The following is a 14,146-nucleotide window of genomic DNA, read 5'->3' as shown; positions in this document are numbered from 1 at the left end:
TCCGCTCGGCTCGGCGGGGCGGGCAGAGGCGGCGGGGCGGCCGCGTCCCGGCGGCCGGCGGCTCCCTCCCCTTCCCGTCCCCGCTCTGCGGGTGCTACCGGCCGGGCTGGCCGGGGCCGGGGCTCGGCCCCTCGGTCACCGCCGGGACTCGCTGTCCGCTGAGCGGTCCGGGCGGGGGGCAGCCGCGGGGAGCATCGCTGCCGAGGAGCGGGTGAAGCGCGCAGGATGGAGAGGTCCCCACGGAGGGCAGAGCCGGGCTGGTTGGGATGCTGCAGCTCCCAGGAGAGCAGAGGGGCTCGTGGGGAACGTGGCTGCCGAGCTGTAGCTTCAGCGAGGGGCTTCGCAGAGAATTATGTCCTTGGAGCAAAGGGTGCTTCAGGGCCCCAAGGGAAGCTGCTGTATGGCATCCCTGTAGGGACCCAGCGCCTGGGCACACTCTGCTCGGGTGCAGGGGGAGAGGAGATGGTACAAACTCTCAGTCCCTTACCTGAAAAGGATTAGCACAGTCACCCTGGCACATCGAGCCCTGACAGACCCCTTCTCCTTCAACAGGAAGAGCCAGCCTGCACACACCTGCATTCACTGAGGAGCCTCCACAGAGAAAGGCCTGGGGGAGAAAATGAGGAGGAAACGCCTGACCAGGAGGCAGCTGATGTGATGAGAATTTAAAAGACACGTGGGAATTGAAGAATTGTCTTCAGCTGCCATCATCTTGTTGAGGCCAGGTGGAAGAGTTAAGTTGTGTGAATGCAGGGCAGGGAACAATGGATGGATGATGCAGGAGGCTTGGGCTTAGCTGTGAGAAGCCCAGTCCATGGGCAGGAGTTGTTCAACTGTCACGGGCTTTGTGCTGCTAAATACTGAAAATCTTAACAGGCTTTAGTATTTATAAGAAAGAACCTGTAGCTGATGTAGCCAGTTCCTTAAAAATCGTGAGAATGATTGTGTAAGGAAGTGTTTGTGCCTGGGAGTGGAACCTGGGTGCCTGCAGAGAGCCATGGGCTCCCCAGTGGGCAACTGGGTATCTCCTGTGGCTTCCAGCAGTGGGCTTTGGGCAGGACACTGTGCTGCATCACACAGGGTGTCTTGGTCACCTTGGGGGTCTCTCCCATGGACCAGGATGCCTGCACTTAGGGAATGGAATACTACCCAAAGAGTGGGATAAACCCTGAGTTTAGCTGCAGGAAAGGCATGCCTGCTCTGTAATACAGCCTCAGAGGCATTAAAAAAGGAGACTTTTTCAGAGAGCAAGGTTTGAGAACTCGCTCAGGATGTGTTTGGGATGTCCCTCTGCTCTCCAGTCTGTCACCTCTCTTGTCCTTCTCAGACACACAGATTCCCATCAGCAACGTGGCTGTTGGGTCGTTCAGTCTTTGTCTCCAGACGGGTGTTGCTCCAGCTGTTTGTAATCCCAGGAGTTCACTGGCAGTGAAAGGCAGCCTGGCCTGGCACAGTTAGAGAAGGAAAGGCCTCAGTAGGCAAAACTGGTTGACACCACCTTCCTGGCTGCAAGATTTACGTCTCCTCTTCATGAAATGCAGGTTAAAGAAACCACAGTTGCTACACATGACCCAAGCAGCGTGCTCTGTGTCACTGCAGGTGCTGGCAGTGTTACTGAACCAGGCCTTCCAGAGGACAACACACATCACCAGCCTTTATCAGGGTGGCCACAGCTGCGCAGTGAGGTTCATCCACGGACTCTGGGTTGCTCCTCCCCAAAACTTGCTAGAAAAAGGCGTTTCTCCAGCAGAGCTTTAGCTTAGACGTTCACTGCACGAGCCACAACATTCCTCCTAGAATACAGCAGCTAAATTACTTTTTTTTTTGCCTAAAAAAAGATCCAACTTTCCCAGTAAGGGGGGTGAGATTTGGCCTCTAAGCACGCTGGTTCTTTTGTCTCACGTATTTAATGCATGTGAGACAGGTACCAGAGCACCAGGTTGCACATGGGTGCTGTAGCTGTCAGGGTGACACTATTTCTTCACCCCCTCCTTCTGTGGGTCGCTGCCCTGTTTCTCTCAGCCCCTGGCTGCCTACTCCTGTACTGCCCAGCCTGCTGTCCTCTTCTGAACTGCCTTCCCCAGGCATGTCTGGCACACAGGGACTCAGCCAGCAAGACAGGGGTTGCACCAATGGGCAGAGCTGAAGGATGAGGCACAGGGGTCCCCGCAGTACGGGAGATTCCCTCTCTCTCGGTGGGGTGCAGCCGGTTTCACAGACTCAGGGCATCGCTTGGGTTGGGAAAGGCCTTTAATAAGACCACCGGGAGCCTAGCACTGCCGGGTCCCACCACCGAACCAGCCCCTGAGCGGGTGTTCGGGCTCTGCACCAGGGATCTGACACCCGGGCGGTGAGCCCCGGCACCGCCGCCGTCCCCCGGAGGGGCCGGCCCGCAGCAGCAAGGCCCCGCCGCCGCCCGTTGCCAAGGGCGGTCCGCCCGTTGCTATGGGCGGTCCGCTGGCTAACCAGGCACCCCACGCCACTTCCGGCGCTCCGCTGCCCCGTCCGCCGCGCCGCCTGCCCGCGGGGCCCTGGTTCCGGCGCGGGGATGCGGCCGGGCGGCGCAGCGGAGGCGGACGGGGCGGTGCGGAGGTTGTTGCGGGCCGGAGCCGCGGCCAGGTCAGTGGGGACGGCCCGGGCGGCGGGCAGGGGCCGCGGGGGCGGCGCTGCGGGGCCCAGCGGGCCGGGAACGGTGCCGGGAGGAGGGCGTTCCAGCCTGCGGGAGCGGGGCTGAGCCTCCCGGGCGACCGGTACCCTGCCCCGCGGCGGAGGCGGGTGTGCGCAGCCAGCGGGACCCGCGCCCGGCTCCGGCCCTTCCCTTGGGCTCTGTTTCCCCGTTTCAGGTACAAAGCGATGAAGAACTGGGGCGTTATCGGGGGGGTGGCCGCCGCGTTGGCGGCCGGGATGTACGTGCTGTGGGGGCCCATCACCGAGAGGAAGCGGCGCAGGAAAGGTACTGGGGGGGGGGGGGCTGGCTGGGCCCGGGGGGGGGCTGGCTGGGCCCGGGGGGGTGGCTGGGCCCGGGGAGCAGCCTCGGGGGGCTTCCCCGGGCTCACTCCACGCTTGGGCTGCCTCCCGGCCCCTCCTGGGCGTTGGGAGAGCACCCGGGCTGTGGGCTGCTGGCGGCTGCTGCTGCCTGGGGCTTTCTCTTGAGAAAAGAGAAGGTTTTGGTGGCTGTGCTGCCTAGAAATAGGAGTTTAAAAACCCCACAAACCCTGAACAAGGGGGGTTGTTACTCATGTGATTATATTCCCTGGAATTCTTCTGAAATCATGATTTATTAGATGTATTCATGTCGTGTTAAGAGTTTGTCTCTGAACCCCTGCAGATCAGCACACTCTACTCTGTGTTTCTCCTTGAGCCACTGTAATTTCTTGTCATTTCATTGTAATTTCTCCCTGAGCCATTAGCACAAGAGAAGTTAAAGTCTCACCAAGCAGAGTCAGGAGAAACCCTTCTTACTACCCCTTGGCAACCCAGGGTTTTGGTACCAAGGTGCTAACCTGAGCAGAAGACAGGGTTTCAGCAAGCCAGGCTGGAGCACACAAAGGTGGGCTCTTCACCCAGGGTCTCTCACACTCTGTATTGTAACCAGGAATTTTACAGTGACTTGCAGAGAACCCTGAACCTCACTGGTGGTCATGGGATCTATTCCTATCATTAAAAAAAGGTATTTTTCAAAAAAACAAGTGTCAGAGACCACGGTGTGCACAGACACCTCACAGCATGCTGTGTACACACCAGGGTCTTCTGGTTCCCAGTGGGTGCAGGTACCAAGGGGACAGATAGAACCCAGCACTCCCTACTGGAACTACTACAGTTTTCCTGGGCTTCACGTGTGAAATCTTACACTTTCATTTGTAGGGCTTGTGCCTGGCCTCCTTAACTTGGGGAACACCTGTTTCATGAACTCCTTGCTGCAAGGCTTATCTTCCTGTCCCTCTTTCATCAAGTGGCTGGAGGAGTTTACAGCACAATACAAGACAGAGCAGAACCAGCCCACTGAGCATCAGTACCTGTCAGTCACGTTGCTGCGCCTCCTAAGAGGTACCTTAACCTTTTCATGTTCTGATAAACCAAGAGGAAAATACTTAGTATCAATGGTGCCATTTCCAGCCCCCTTTCCTAAAGAAAGCAAGCTCGTGTGCTCTTGCATCCTTCTCTCTTTCATTTCCCACTACTACCTTTGAACTCATTGGCCAAGTTCAACCAGCTTTCACAGAGGGGTAGAGATCCAACAGGTATTAAGTTGCTGTGCAGAGCCTTGAACAATACCTGAATAATACCTGTTGTATTATTTCCCTGTGTGTGTCCCCAGAGCTGTTTGTTTCTTGGCCAACAGCTGAAAGGTTCCAGGTTTTGTTTGTCAAGAGGCAGCAGGCAGCCCAGTTGGCATCATGCACCTTGCTCCAAGGAGCCCTTTGCAATCAGGTTGAATAAATCAAGGTGGAGGGCAGGAGGGGCAAGAAAATGTGGTTATGGAACCTACTGTCCCAGGCCTGTTTGCTGCTCATGGGGTGTTAATGGTTAAAAGAGCATGAATATGGACTCAGTCTAATTGAAGAAGCTGGGAAAATGTCATCACAGTTACCTGGACACTGAGAATTCTACATAAAAGTAATGCATTATAAAAGAATTTTAAGCTTGGGGGGGGGGGGAAATGCTTCTATTTTACCCAAAATGCAGACTGTTAGGTGAGAGACTTTGATGTCACACACAAAGGATAATGCTTCCAAGCCCAGTTTGGTCACCTGTTTCACACTTGTCCCTGTGCTGAACTCGTGCACCAGTTACATCCTATTAAAGCACTCCAAGTGTTTAAGTGATTTATTGGTTCCCCCTGGCTTTTCCTCACAGGGCTTTGTTTTAAAGGAAATCTGTTGGAAGTTCTCCTGTCTCATACTAATACTGTGCTAGGGAGCCATGTATCTTTACCTGCCGTAGGGATGGTGGGGCATTAATACTGGGGATGTGTAAAGTACCATTATTTTACCCAATCTGCTAGTAAAAAATTGCCTTTCCAGACAGTGTTTGTATTTAGACTTATTCTCTATCAGCTCTTTGAGAAACTTTTACATTTGCTGTGCATTAGATGAGGAGAATGTATGCAGTCAGAGAATAACTGATCTAATCAATTATATGATGCTTGAGTAACATAAAGTCTAAAATAAACAGATTTGTGTTGTCACTGCTCTTTGTGGCTCCTGCTAACGTGTTTAACCCCCTGTCCCCAGCCTTGTCCTGCCAAGAGGTAACAGAAGATGATGTCCTGGATGCGAGCTGCCTGTTAGAAGTTTTGAGGATGTACAGGTGGCAGATCTCTTCGTTTGAGGAGCAGGTGATTACAGAACCCAAGTTAGGCTGCCTGATTGATTAATGTCTCAGTGCTCAGATATGGAGTAGCAGAAAGGTGAAGTTATGGTACCAGTACCCTGAGTGTTGAACCTGAATCTTTGCTGTAGCTATGAGCTTTAAAAAGCGAAGGAAAACAACCATGTGACTGATGAATGGTGTTTGCAGCTTGCTTAGATATTCATCATGGAAACCCCAGCTGCTTCCAGACCTACTTCACTGCTGTCAGATTAGGAGCAATGGAGCCAGTACTATTAAACCAGAAGGGACATTGGCCATGGGTCTGGGCTAACGAGCCACACTGCTGTGGGGGACAGGATCTGCTTCACTGAAACTTCCAAAGTCAGTTACACATAACATACAAGATTTCTAATTCTTCTTTCAGCCCCTAAGTGCAGCTGGCTGATGAGCTCAGTCAGTTATCTCACTCATGGAATAATGGTTCCACTTTTTCTGTTTCGGAGCCGAAGCAAACAGCATAGATTCAGGTCATGCTTGTGTTGCCTCCAAGCCATCAGGAGGCAGTGCATTCATTTCTCATCAGTTTTCCCCCAAGTGTTTTAGTCTCTCTTGAGTTTGTGGCCCAGACCTATTCATTACTCATGCTGTTATGAAGCTGAGCTTTACAGAAAGAGCCTCTTGGCCAAACCACAGCAGATGCACAAATGACAACTGTCAATAGCTAAGTGGTAGTTTTCCCATTCATTTCCAACTGCAACGATGTAGTCATAGGTGCATCAGCACTCCTTAAGTGTGTTTTGATGCCCCTTGGTTTTGCTTCCTCTAAGTGCTATGCCTCTCTTTAACAGGATGCCCATGAACTGTTCCATGTCCTTACCTCATCACTAGAAGACGAACGGGACCGGCAGCCCCGCGTGACACACCTCTTCGATGTACACTCGCTGGAGGTGACTTCTTCACCAGTGTCATTTCCCTGCCAGGAGAGGTTTCCACAGGCTGCCTAGATTCCTGAGAGTGTCAAGTATAAAATGTCTGTTTAGAAGCTGAAGGTGGCTTCATTATGTCTACAAAGGTTCTTTAGTACCGATAGAAATGAATCGGTAGGTCAAGCAATCTAAAGAGTGAGAAAAGGGGTTTCTAAGTGCACGTGTTTGAATTTGCAGTGATCCTGCTTTCATGAGGGCCTAAATCCAGTGCATACAGGGACATGGAACAGCAGTCCATCTAAGCAGTTACTCTTACCTGCTGGGGCAGGCACATGAAAGAGGTTTGAAAACTGCAAAATGGACCTTTGTGGAATAGCAAAACTTATCTAATCCTCCACTTTAGTTGTAAACTTAACACACAGGGAAAGTTTCTATCTCTTTTTGTCTAAAACACATACAGAAGGTTTCTAAAACCTGTTAAGCTTCTATTTCAGCACTGTGAGGCAGGGAATTCTGTGCATTCATTTTTCATTTCATTAGAAATGTTCTTTTTTCAATTATAAAGTTGTCCCATACCAGGGTTTTTTTTGGTGTTCCTCAAATATAGAGAGACACTGAAACTCCAAAAAAATCCTATTAGGGATGAAATAAGAACATATTTAATACTTAATGATTTCTAAGGTGTGGAGTTAATGAAATCTTTGCTCTTCCTTTGTAGCAGCCAGAAATAACCCAAAAGCAAATAAGCTGCAGAACACGAGGTATGATTTTTTTTTCCATCTGATATGTGAATATTCACAGTGTAGTTGCTTTATTAAGGGATAAGACTAATTAATCTTTGTATTGGACTGAAATATCTCTCTTTAGCTGTAAAAAACCCCCCCAACAAACTCAAAACCAACCCACAACCCCAAACATGAATTATTTGTCAGTGGGATGGAACATGTTTCAGAGCAGTTCCCTTTGTTACTTCATAGAACTACAGCAATGAACACAGCTGCACTGAAAATAAAAGGAGAATTTCAACTCTGTGTTTCAGGGCCTCTCCCCCCTGTGTCAAACCACTGGAAATCTCAGCATCCTTTTCATGGGAGGCTGACCAGCAACATGGTTTGCAAACACTGTGAACACCAGGTATAAGAATGCTTGCTTTGTGGTATGTGTATGTGAAGAAGGATGCCCAACACTTGGAGGGTGTTCTGAAACCATCCTCCCTTGTTTCTGGCATAGCTGGTTTAAGCCCCAAAGGTTTGCAGGACTGGCAGCTCAGACTGATACCTTTCCAGGTACAGTGTTGGTGCTGAACAGGAACGTATCACTAAATGTACTGATGAAAATGAAGTGTGGTCCACTTTGTGGGGATGACAGCTGTCTTACCAGAGCAACAGCTGTCTTGTTATATTTACAGCTATCATATACTGAAAATCCACTCACATGGGTAGCACCTCAGGAGGAGCTGTCCATTCCACACACACTGGTAAGGTTACACATGGAAAACCAAACGAAGTGCCAGTCTGGTTATCCAGAGGGAAGAGATGAAGTAACCTGGGAAAAGAGAAATGACAGGAAGTAAATCTCCTTTGTAGATCAGACTGTAAGACTGTGTTTTATACTTTTGCTTTTCCAACACTTGCTGCTGAAGCTGCCCCTGTAAATTTGTTTGCAAGAGGCAGGGTAGCACCTTGTGTACCACATCTCTGCGTGGGGACTCGGCTGGGTTTCACCCTGTTCCACCAGTTAATCGTGGACAGCAGAGAGCATATGTTCCCTGTGTGTGAGGTGGGTTGGGGGTTTTATTTTTGGACTTCCATAAGTTTGAGCTCACTGGCTGTGGAAATGTTTTCTTGCAGAGTCCTGTGAGGTATGACACCTTCGACAGCCTGTCACTGAGCATTCCAGCAGCTCTGTGGGTACGTATCCCTCACTGATGTGTGACCCACCCAGTCTGCCATAGCTTTATCTTCACTGGTGCCTTTTTAAGCTGCTGCAGCATGAATGCATTTGATTTTCTTGCCTTTTCATAAATGATCCTGTTGTGGTAACACAGCACCTTATCACTAACGTGCTGGTGCAGATCACCATTAGTACAACAAGCGTGACTGTGACACCAGCAGAGTTTCCTGTGTCTCCTCATGGAGTATTTGGTCCTTTCTGTGTCACCTGAACAGACCAGAGGGTGTCCCGAGGGCTGTGTGTCTCTGGTGGCCTTGGAAGGTGACCTTGGGGGCTCTGTCTCTGGTGGTAGTACACTACTTACCCTGTACAGGCTTTTGGATTGAGTAGGGTTTTATTTCTGTTTCTTTTTGGCTGTTTGAAACCTTCAAATTGTTTTTTTTCTGGCACTGTACATTTTTGGGGGGCAGAATGCATGGGATCTTATTTAGGTGTAACTGTTTGTTACTTAATGCCTGCTATAGGTTGGTCTTCCTAGACAAGAAACAGTTGTTTCTCATGCTTGTACTTGTGGAAGTTCCTACAGAACACAGTCCTGGACAGCTGGGGTTGGGATTTGGACACATCTTCTGCTATTTGTTTTACTTTATACCACCATTGAAGGTTATACCTTTCATACTTGGCAGTATGGAGTACAGCCTACAAGGAGAGATAGGAAGGGGTGTCTAAATTCAAGTAAATGCTGTTTCTCCTCTGTAGAGGAGTGCCCTGTGAAGTGCTGGCACTTCAGAGGGAAAACCCCACTGAAGTGCCCACATGGGGACTCTTAATGTCCTTCTCCACAGGCTGCAGTGCACAGAATCCCCACAGCTACATCAGCCCTGTTCTGAAGCCATGTAGTCAGGTTTCTCAAGAATAAAGCCTGTGATTCTGTAGTTTCTGTGGAAGAAATAGTGACAAACCCTTGCACAGTTAAGTGATCCTGAGATCATGGAGAGTAACTTGGTTTCTCATACCAAGGGTCGTCCTATGACGCTGGACCACTGCCTCCATCACTTCATCTCCTCTGAGTCCGTGAAGGATGTTGTGTGTGACAACTGCACTAAAGTAAGTCCTTTTCATTTATGTCTCATTCCAGCTCAGTGGTAAGCCTGCTGACAGAATTGTGGCTTTGATTTTCTACTGCTTGCTTCATGACTTCAGGAAAGCCTCTAGCCTGCCTGGGATTCCTTACATTTGAAAAGGAGTTTTATCTCTCAGAGTACTTAAACTTGCTTTATTACTAATATTACAAAATCTACATGTGTGTTATTCTCTAATTACCAGGTGTTATTTAGATAATATTTGGTGTAACTTGCTTGTTCTGGCATTTTAACTTGATGATAGCACAGAGCCAAGGTGGCTTGTTTGAAAACCAACAGAAAGTGTATGATTACACCCAGACCTGGAGACTGGGCTTGTTCTGTGACAAGCTTCTGCTTGATTTTGGTTTAGGCTTCTGATCTATTAGGATGGGCCAATGATTCTTAGAATTCCTAGAAACCTGTAGGTGTAATTAATGTTCTGGGCACAGTTCTAGAGAGATAATTGGGTTTGTCTGCAGTGTGGAGACCTGCACTGCTATGTGCAATCTGATACTCATCTGTAATCAAACAGCTTTATCCTTTCCCCTTTCATTTCAGATTCAGGCAGAAGGCACTCTGAACGGACAGAGCATAGAAAACCAGAGAACAACATTTGTTAAACAGTTAAAATTAGGAAAGGTGAGGCAAGCCAACCTTCTAAATCTATTTTTAAACCCTGTCATACAGTAATTCCTTTGTTTTGATCTCTTTGCTCAATGTTTACTTCTTGTGGACACACTATGTACAAAAGTAAGCACACTTGTCACACATTTGTTGGCACCAAGGTCTCAATTCAGCAAAACACCAAACTCTGTAGCTTAAAGAATGCAAGTATTCTGCTGTTATTCCACAAAACACTTAAATGTGGGTTTGGCTCAGTGGCAGTTCATCTGTCCTGTATTAATTTTTGATTTCTTTGGTAAATGAGGTGATGCATCCTACAGTGGTGGCAGGATCTTTAGCAACTGCATGTTTCAGGGAAGTGACATGTTCTAAATATAGCTGGTTTAAACAAGTGAATGTGGTGCTAAACATCACGTCTAATTTGTATGAGAAGCTCTTATTATTTGTGCTCTGTAATTGTGTAATGCAGAGGACAAGAGGGCACTGCTCTGTAATTAAGAGCCTGAGGTGCCACCACTAATAATACTGGTAGAGGTTAACCCTGGCAGGATGTTAATGTCAGGTATTTTTAACCACTTCACCTCTTCCCCTGGTACTCTTGCTGTGCCAAACCATTACTTATAGAGTATTCACAAATGTCCTGGAACAACACACTCCAACAAATTCCAGCCCCCCTTTCATAGAATCATAGAATTATTTTCCAGCAGCCCAACATGCTGGATGAGACTGATGGGTGGGCTTTTTAGGAACACACATGGATGGCTGTGGATTTGTATGGATAAACTAACACACAGACACAGTAGCACCTGAGGGGTCAGTTCAGTGATGTATTTTCTTACCCACAAGATCTGCGGTCTCCAGTAGCATGCTTTTAACTTGAATAGCTGTTTCTCTTCATTTAAAATGTATTTTGTCTCTCCTTTTCTCTGGAATATTGCTGAAGCTCCCTCAGTGTTTGTGTATCCATCTGCAAAGGCTGAGCTGGTCCAACCAAGGCACTCCTCTGAAACGTCATGAGCATGTACAGTTCAATGAGTTCCTGATCATGGACATCTACAAATACCGTGTTCCTGTGCATAAATCAAGCCAGAATGAGCTGAATCAGAAACGCCCTGAAGAGACAGCTCCAGGGACAAAGGATGGGGTAGCAGGAAAACCTTCAGGTATTTATTTTGAAAACAGTGATCCCAGAATCATGGAACGGTTTGGGATGGAAGGGACCTCAAGTTCCACCTCTCTGGATGGCATCCCTTCCCTCCAGTGTGTCAAATAGCTGCTTGGACCATTTCTCTGTATTCCTCCCAGGCTACCTGCCCTGGCTTCCAGCCTCTGTAGGCTTCCTCGTTGGGCTTGAGTTCGCCCAGAAGCTAACTCTGAGATAGTGTAGAATGTGCATGTTTTATGTCCAAAGGATGAAGGGATGTTGAACTGGAGAAGTCCTGTGGATTATCACCTCAGTGATCTCTTCTAAAGCTTCAGGACAAGCATAGAAAGAATGCTGGCTGCTTAAAACACAGTTAGAAAGTTAGCTGTAGTGGGTCTGGTGTAGGCAGCTGAGAGATTCTGTACACGGCTGGTGTCACGTAGGAACAATCACGCTGCCTTTGGGTGTTCTGCTCCTCCTCAGGGCCTGTGACATGTCATGAACTACAAGTAAATCACCTTCCTGTTCTGTGCTGCAGGAACAGAACTGCTGTCCTTAGCAGTACTAATAGCAGCATTCAAGTCCCTCAATGCCTGCGTTCTCTTGCAGAGGCAGAGCAGTCACCTGGCACTAAGCCCCTCTTCGTGAACGGCGCCCGCTCCTCCTCACTGTTAATGTCCTCAGGAACGTTTCCACTCGCTGCATTCCCTGAGTGCAGGTAAGTTGGAGGGTTTTGTCTTGTCATTTCTGTCTCTTCAACCCCTCTTCCTTTTATTCTGAGGCTGCCCAGTCACAGCATTTAACATCGATCCCAGCTCACATGTAGAAATTTATTGCTTTTCTCTTGGCTGAGTTTTAGTGGTTCTTTGGCTCCATTTCTCCCCTAGAAAAAGGAGCAGAGCATATCAGAAACACAACTGGAATCTCCTTTCTCTGATTCAGGGCACAGTAAATCATCCTTCTGATTAGCCATAATTTATTATTGCTGTTTTCTTCTACCCCTTCCTTTCATTTTGTCTCTTACTCTGACTTTAAAATTACTGCAAGAAATCCATAAATCTCTCAGATTACTTTTCTCCCCAAACGTCACTATTTAACAAGCTTTATTTAAGTTGCAGCTGCCATGATTCTGCTTACTAAATCAGCCTTGATGCTACTCCTGCTTCTCAGCCTTTGAGATCATTCAACTACTTTCACACCAGCGACCAACAGTTAGTTCTTCTAAATGCCATTGTGTATTTTCCCCATGGAAAAGCCAATTCCCACAATCTCTGTTTAAAGTGAGGAGCTTGGAAACGTTTTGTGCCCAATGTTTGCTAAGACAATTGTAGAACAAATCCTTGGAAGTGTGTCCATCTTTATGTGTGGATTATTAGCTGCAATTCTACCCCTTTCAGTTTGCAAGCATGTTCTTCTAGAATAGCTTTTCTGTCCAGGAATGGTGCTTTAAGAATGAAATACTGGCACAGGGGTAGGCTGGACAGAAAATGCTGTTGCAGAATTCAATGTACAAGAGGTAGCAGCCCTCTGTAGGATAAGGTGCAAATTAATGGCTTGTTTTTAGAGCCATCTGCTTGCTCTAAAAAGGAAATGAGACTGAAGACAAAGCAAGCAGGGCTGCTTCTGGTATGTGCGTGATCCCCACAGACCGCTGACCCTCTCCTTTCTCCTCTGTCCTTCAGCCCCCCCGTGTACCTGTACCGTCTGATGGCAGTTGTGGTGCACCACGGGGACATGCACTCGGGACACTTTGTGACTTACCGCCGCTCTCCCCCTTCTCCCAAGAGCCCCCTGGCCTTCAGCAGCCAGTGGCTGTGGATCTCAGATGACACGGTTCGCAGGGCCAGCTGGCAAGAAGTCCTTTCCTCCAGCGCTTACCTGCTCTTCTACGAGCGCGTCCACTCGCGGGGGCAGCACCAGAGCTCCGAGCTGAGGGCTAAAGAGTGATGAAGAGAGCAGAAGGATGACACAAACTGACAGAATTCCTCCTGTCTGTTATGCAAACAACCCACCACAGGCCCTTTAACCTTCCCCTCCCTCTGTGGCAATGGCTGGCTCCTGCTGGGAGTTGTGTTTTGTACCAAAATGACGCTGCCCAAAGCTGGTCTGCTAACGTCGCACAGTCTGAAGTCTATCTGTATTAGAGAAGTATTTATGCTGGTAGCTAATAATTTGGTCATCAGAGCTCTGAAACAGACATTTCCAACTGACTTCCCAAGGCTGTATTCCATATTCTGACCCACAGGTAATTTTTTCCAAGGGAGATGCTGAATCCTGTACATTTCACTGCGGACGTTTCTGAGCAGGGGAGCCCCAGAAGCTACTGTTAGCAAAGGCAAAGGTTTAAGAAACAAAGTGCCTTGAGCTTATCTGAACAGCTACATCACCACTGTCTGAGTCTGCTGCACGTCAGTTGTGTTCTGACCAATGTCTCAAGATGATGGGATGAACTAATGGAATCAGATTTGATATCCCAGCTAATCAAGAGAGTGAGGCATCTCCACATAGTGCACACACACCATCCACAAATCAAGCTCCCAGTTCACATCACTTTCCTAATGTTTTATTCCTTTGTACATCACAGAGGTACTTCTGCTGAGTCAACATGGTTTCCTTTTCCCAGGAGAAAAAAAAAAACCTAATCCTTTTTAATCTATTAAGAGCCAGGACCCTGATTTATTGCCCTGGATCTTTGGATCTATAGCTGAAATCGAGAGACAGAAGCATTTCCCAGCCATCAGTATTGTCATTTCCTTTGTCACTCTGAAACTGTTGAATACGGTTGCTTGTAGCATCGACTACAACTTTTAATGCTGTGATTTCAAGGCTACTGTAATTGGTGTTCTAGACTCACCCTTCCTGTTTTAATGCTGACCACTGCCATTTCTCATCAACCATTCAGCTCCTTTCTGCCTGGCTTGCAGCTGAGCTGTAGAGCGTCTATCTAGAGATGTGAGCTGAGGTGTGTAGCAATCCCAGCATCCTTGTTAAGTAAGATGGGATGGGTGGGCACTGCCTTGTCCTGCCAGGTCTGAAGAGGCTGTAAAAAGGCTGGTGTCCCTGCCCTAGGTACACACTGCAAACAGAAGTGAGGTGTACTTTGCTGCTCTAGAGTGTTTGGC

The 14,146-nt window shown here is 48.3% G+C and overlaps 1 protein-coding gene across 1 annotated transcript; it reads left to right on the top strand.

The window, feature by feature from the left end:
• Positions 1 to 2,843: 2,843 nt before the first annotated feature.
• USP30 (ubiquitin specific peptidase 30) lies at positions 2,844 to 13,408 on the top strand. Its single transcript, XM_084272093.1, has 12 exons — positions 2,844 to 2,953; positions 3,865 to 4,047; positions 5,235 to 5,338; positions 6,162 to 6,260; positions 6,958 to 7,000; positions 7,279 to 7,373; positions 8,090 to 8,149; positions 9,153 to 9,239; positions 9,815 to 9,895; positions 10,824 to 11,043; positions 11,634 to 11,742; positions 12,707 to 13,408. Exons 1-12 carry the CDS (start codon positions 2,854 to 2,856, stop codon positions 12,969 to 12,971), a joined length of 1,446 nt encoding a protein of 481 aa, XP_084128219.1. The 5' UTR covers positions 2,844 to 2,853; the 3' UTR covers positions 12,972 to 13,408.
• Positions 13,409 to 14,146: the final 738 nt, after the last annotated feature.

The sequence above is a fragment of the Gallinula chloropus genome (assembly GCF_964237585.1).
Source record: "Gallinula chloropus genome assembly, chromosome: 17".
NCBI lineage: Eukaryota > Metazoa > Chordata > Aves > Gruiformes > Rallidae > Gallinula > Gallinula chloropus.
The sequence above is the reverse complement of the archived record's forward strand: the minus strand, read 5'-3'. Positions and strand labels throughout refer to the sequence as shown.

Excerpts from the sequence above, each read along its gene's own strand:
- USP30 (XM_084272093.1), top strand. The coding sequence starts at position 2,854 with ATGAAGAACTGGGGCGTTATCGGGGGGGTGGCCGCCGCGTTGGCGGCC. Across the intron at positions 7,374-8,089 it reads GCAAACACTGTGAACACCAG|AGTCCTGTGAGGTATGACAC; the intron begins GTATAAGAATGC and ends GTTTTCTTGCAG. Across the intron at positions 8,150-9,152 it reads GCATTCCAGCAGCTCTGTGG|GGTCGTCCTATGACGCTGGA; the intron begins GTACGTATCCCT and ends TCTCATACCAAG.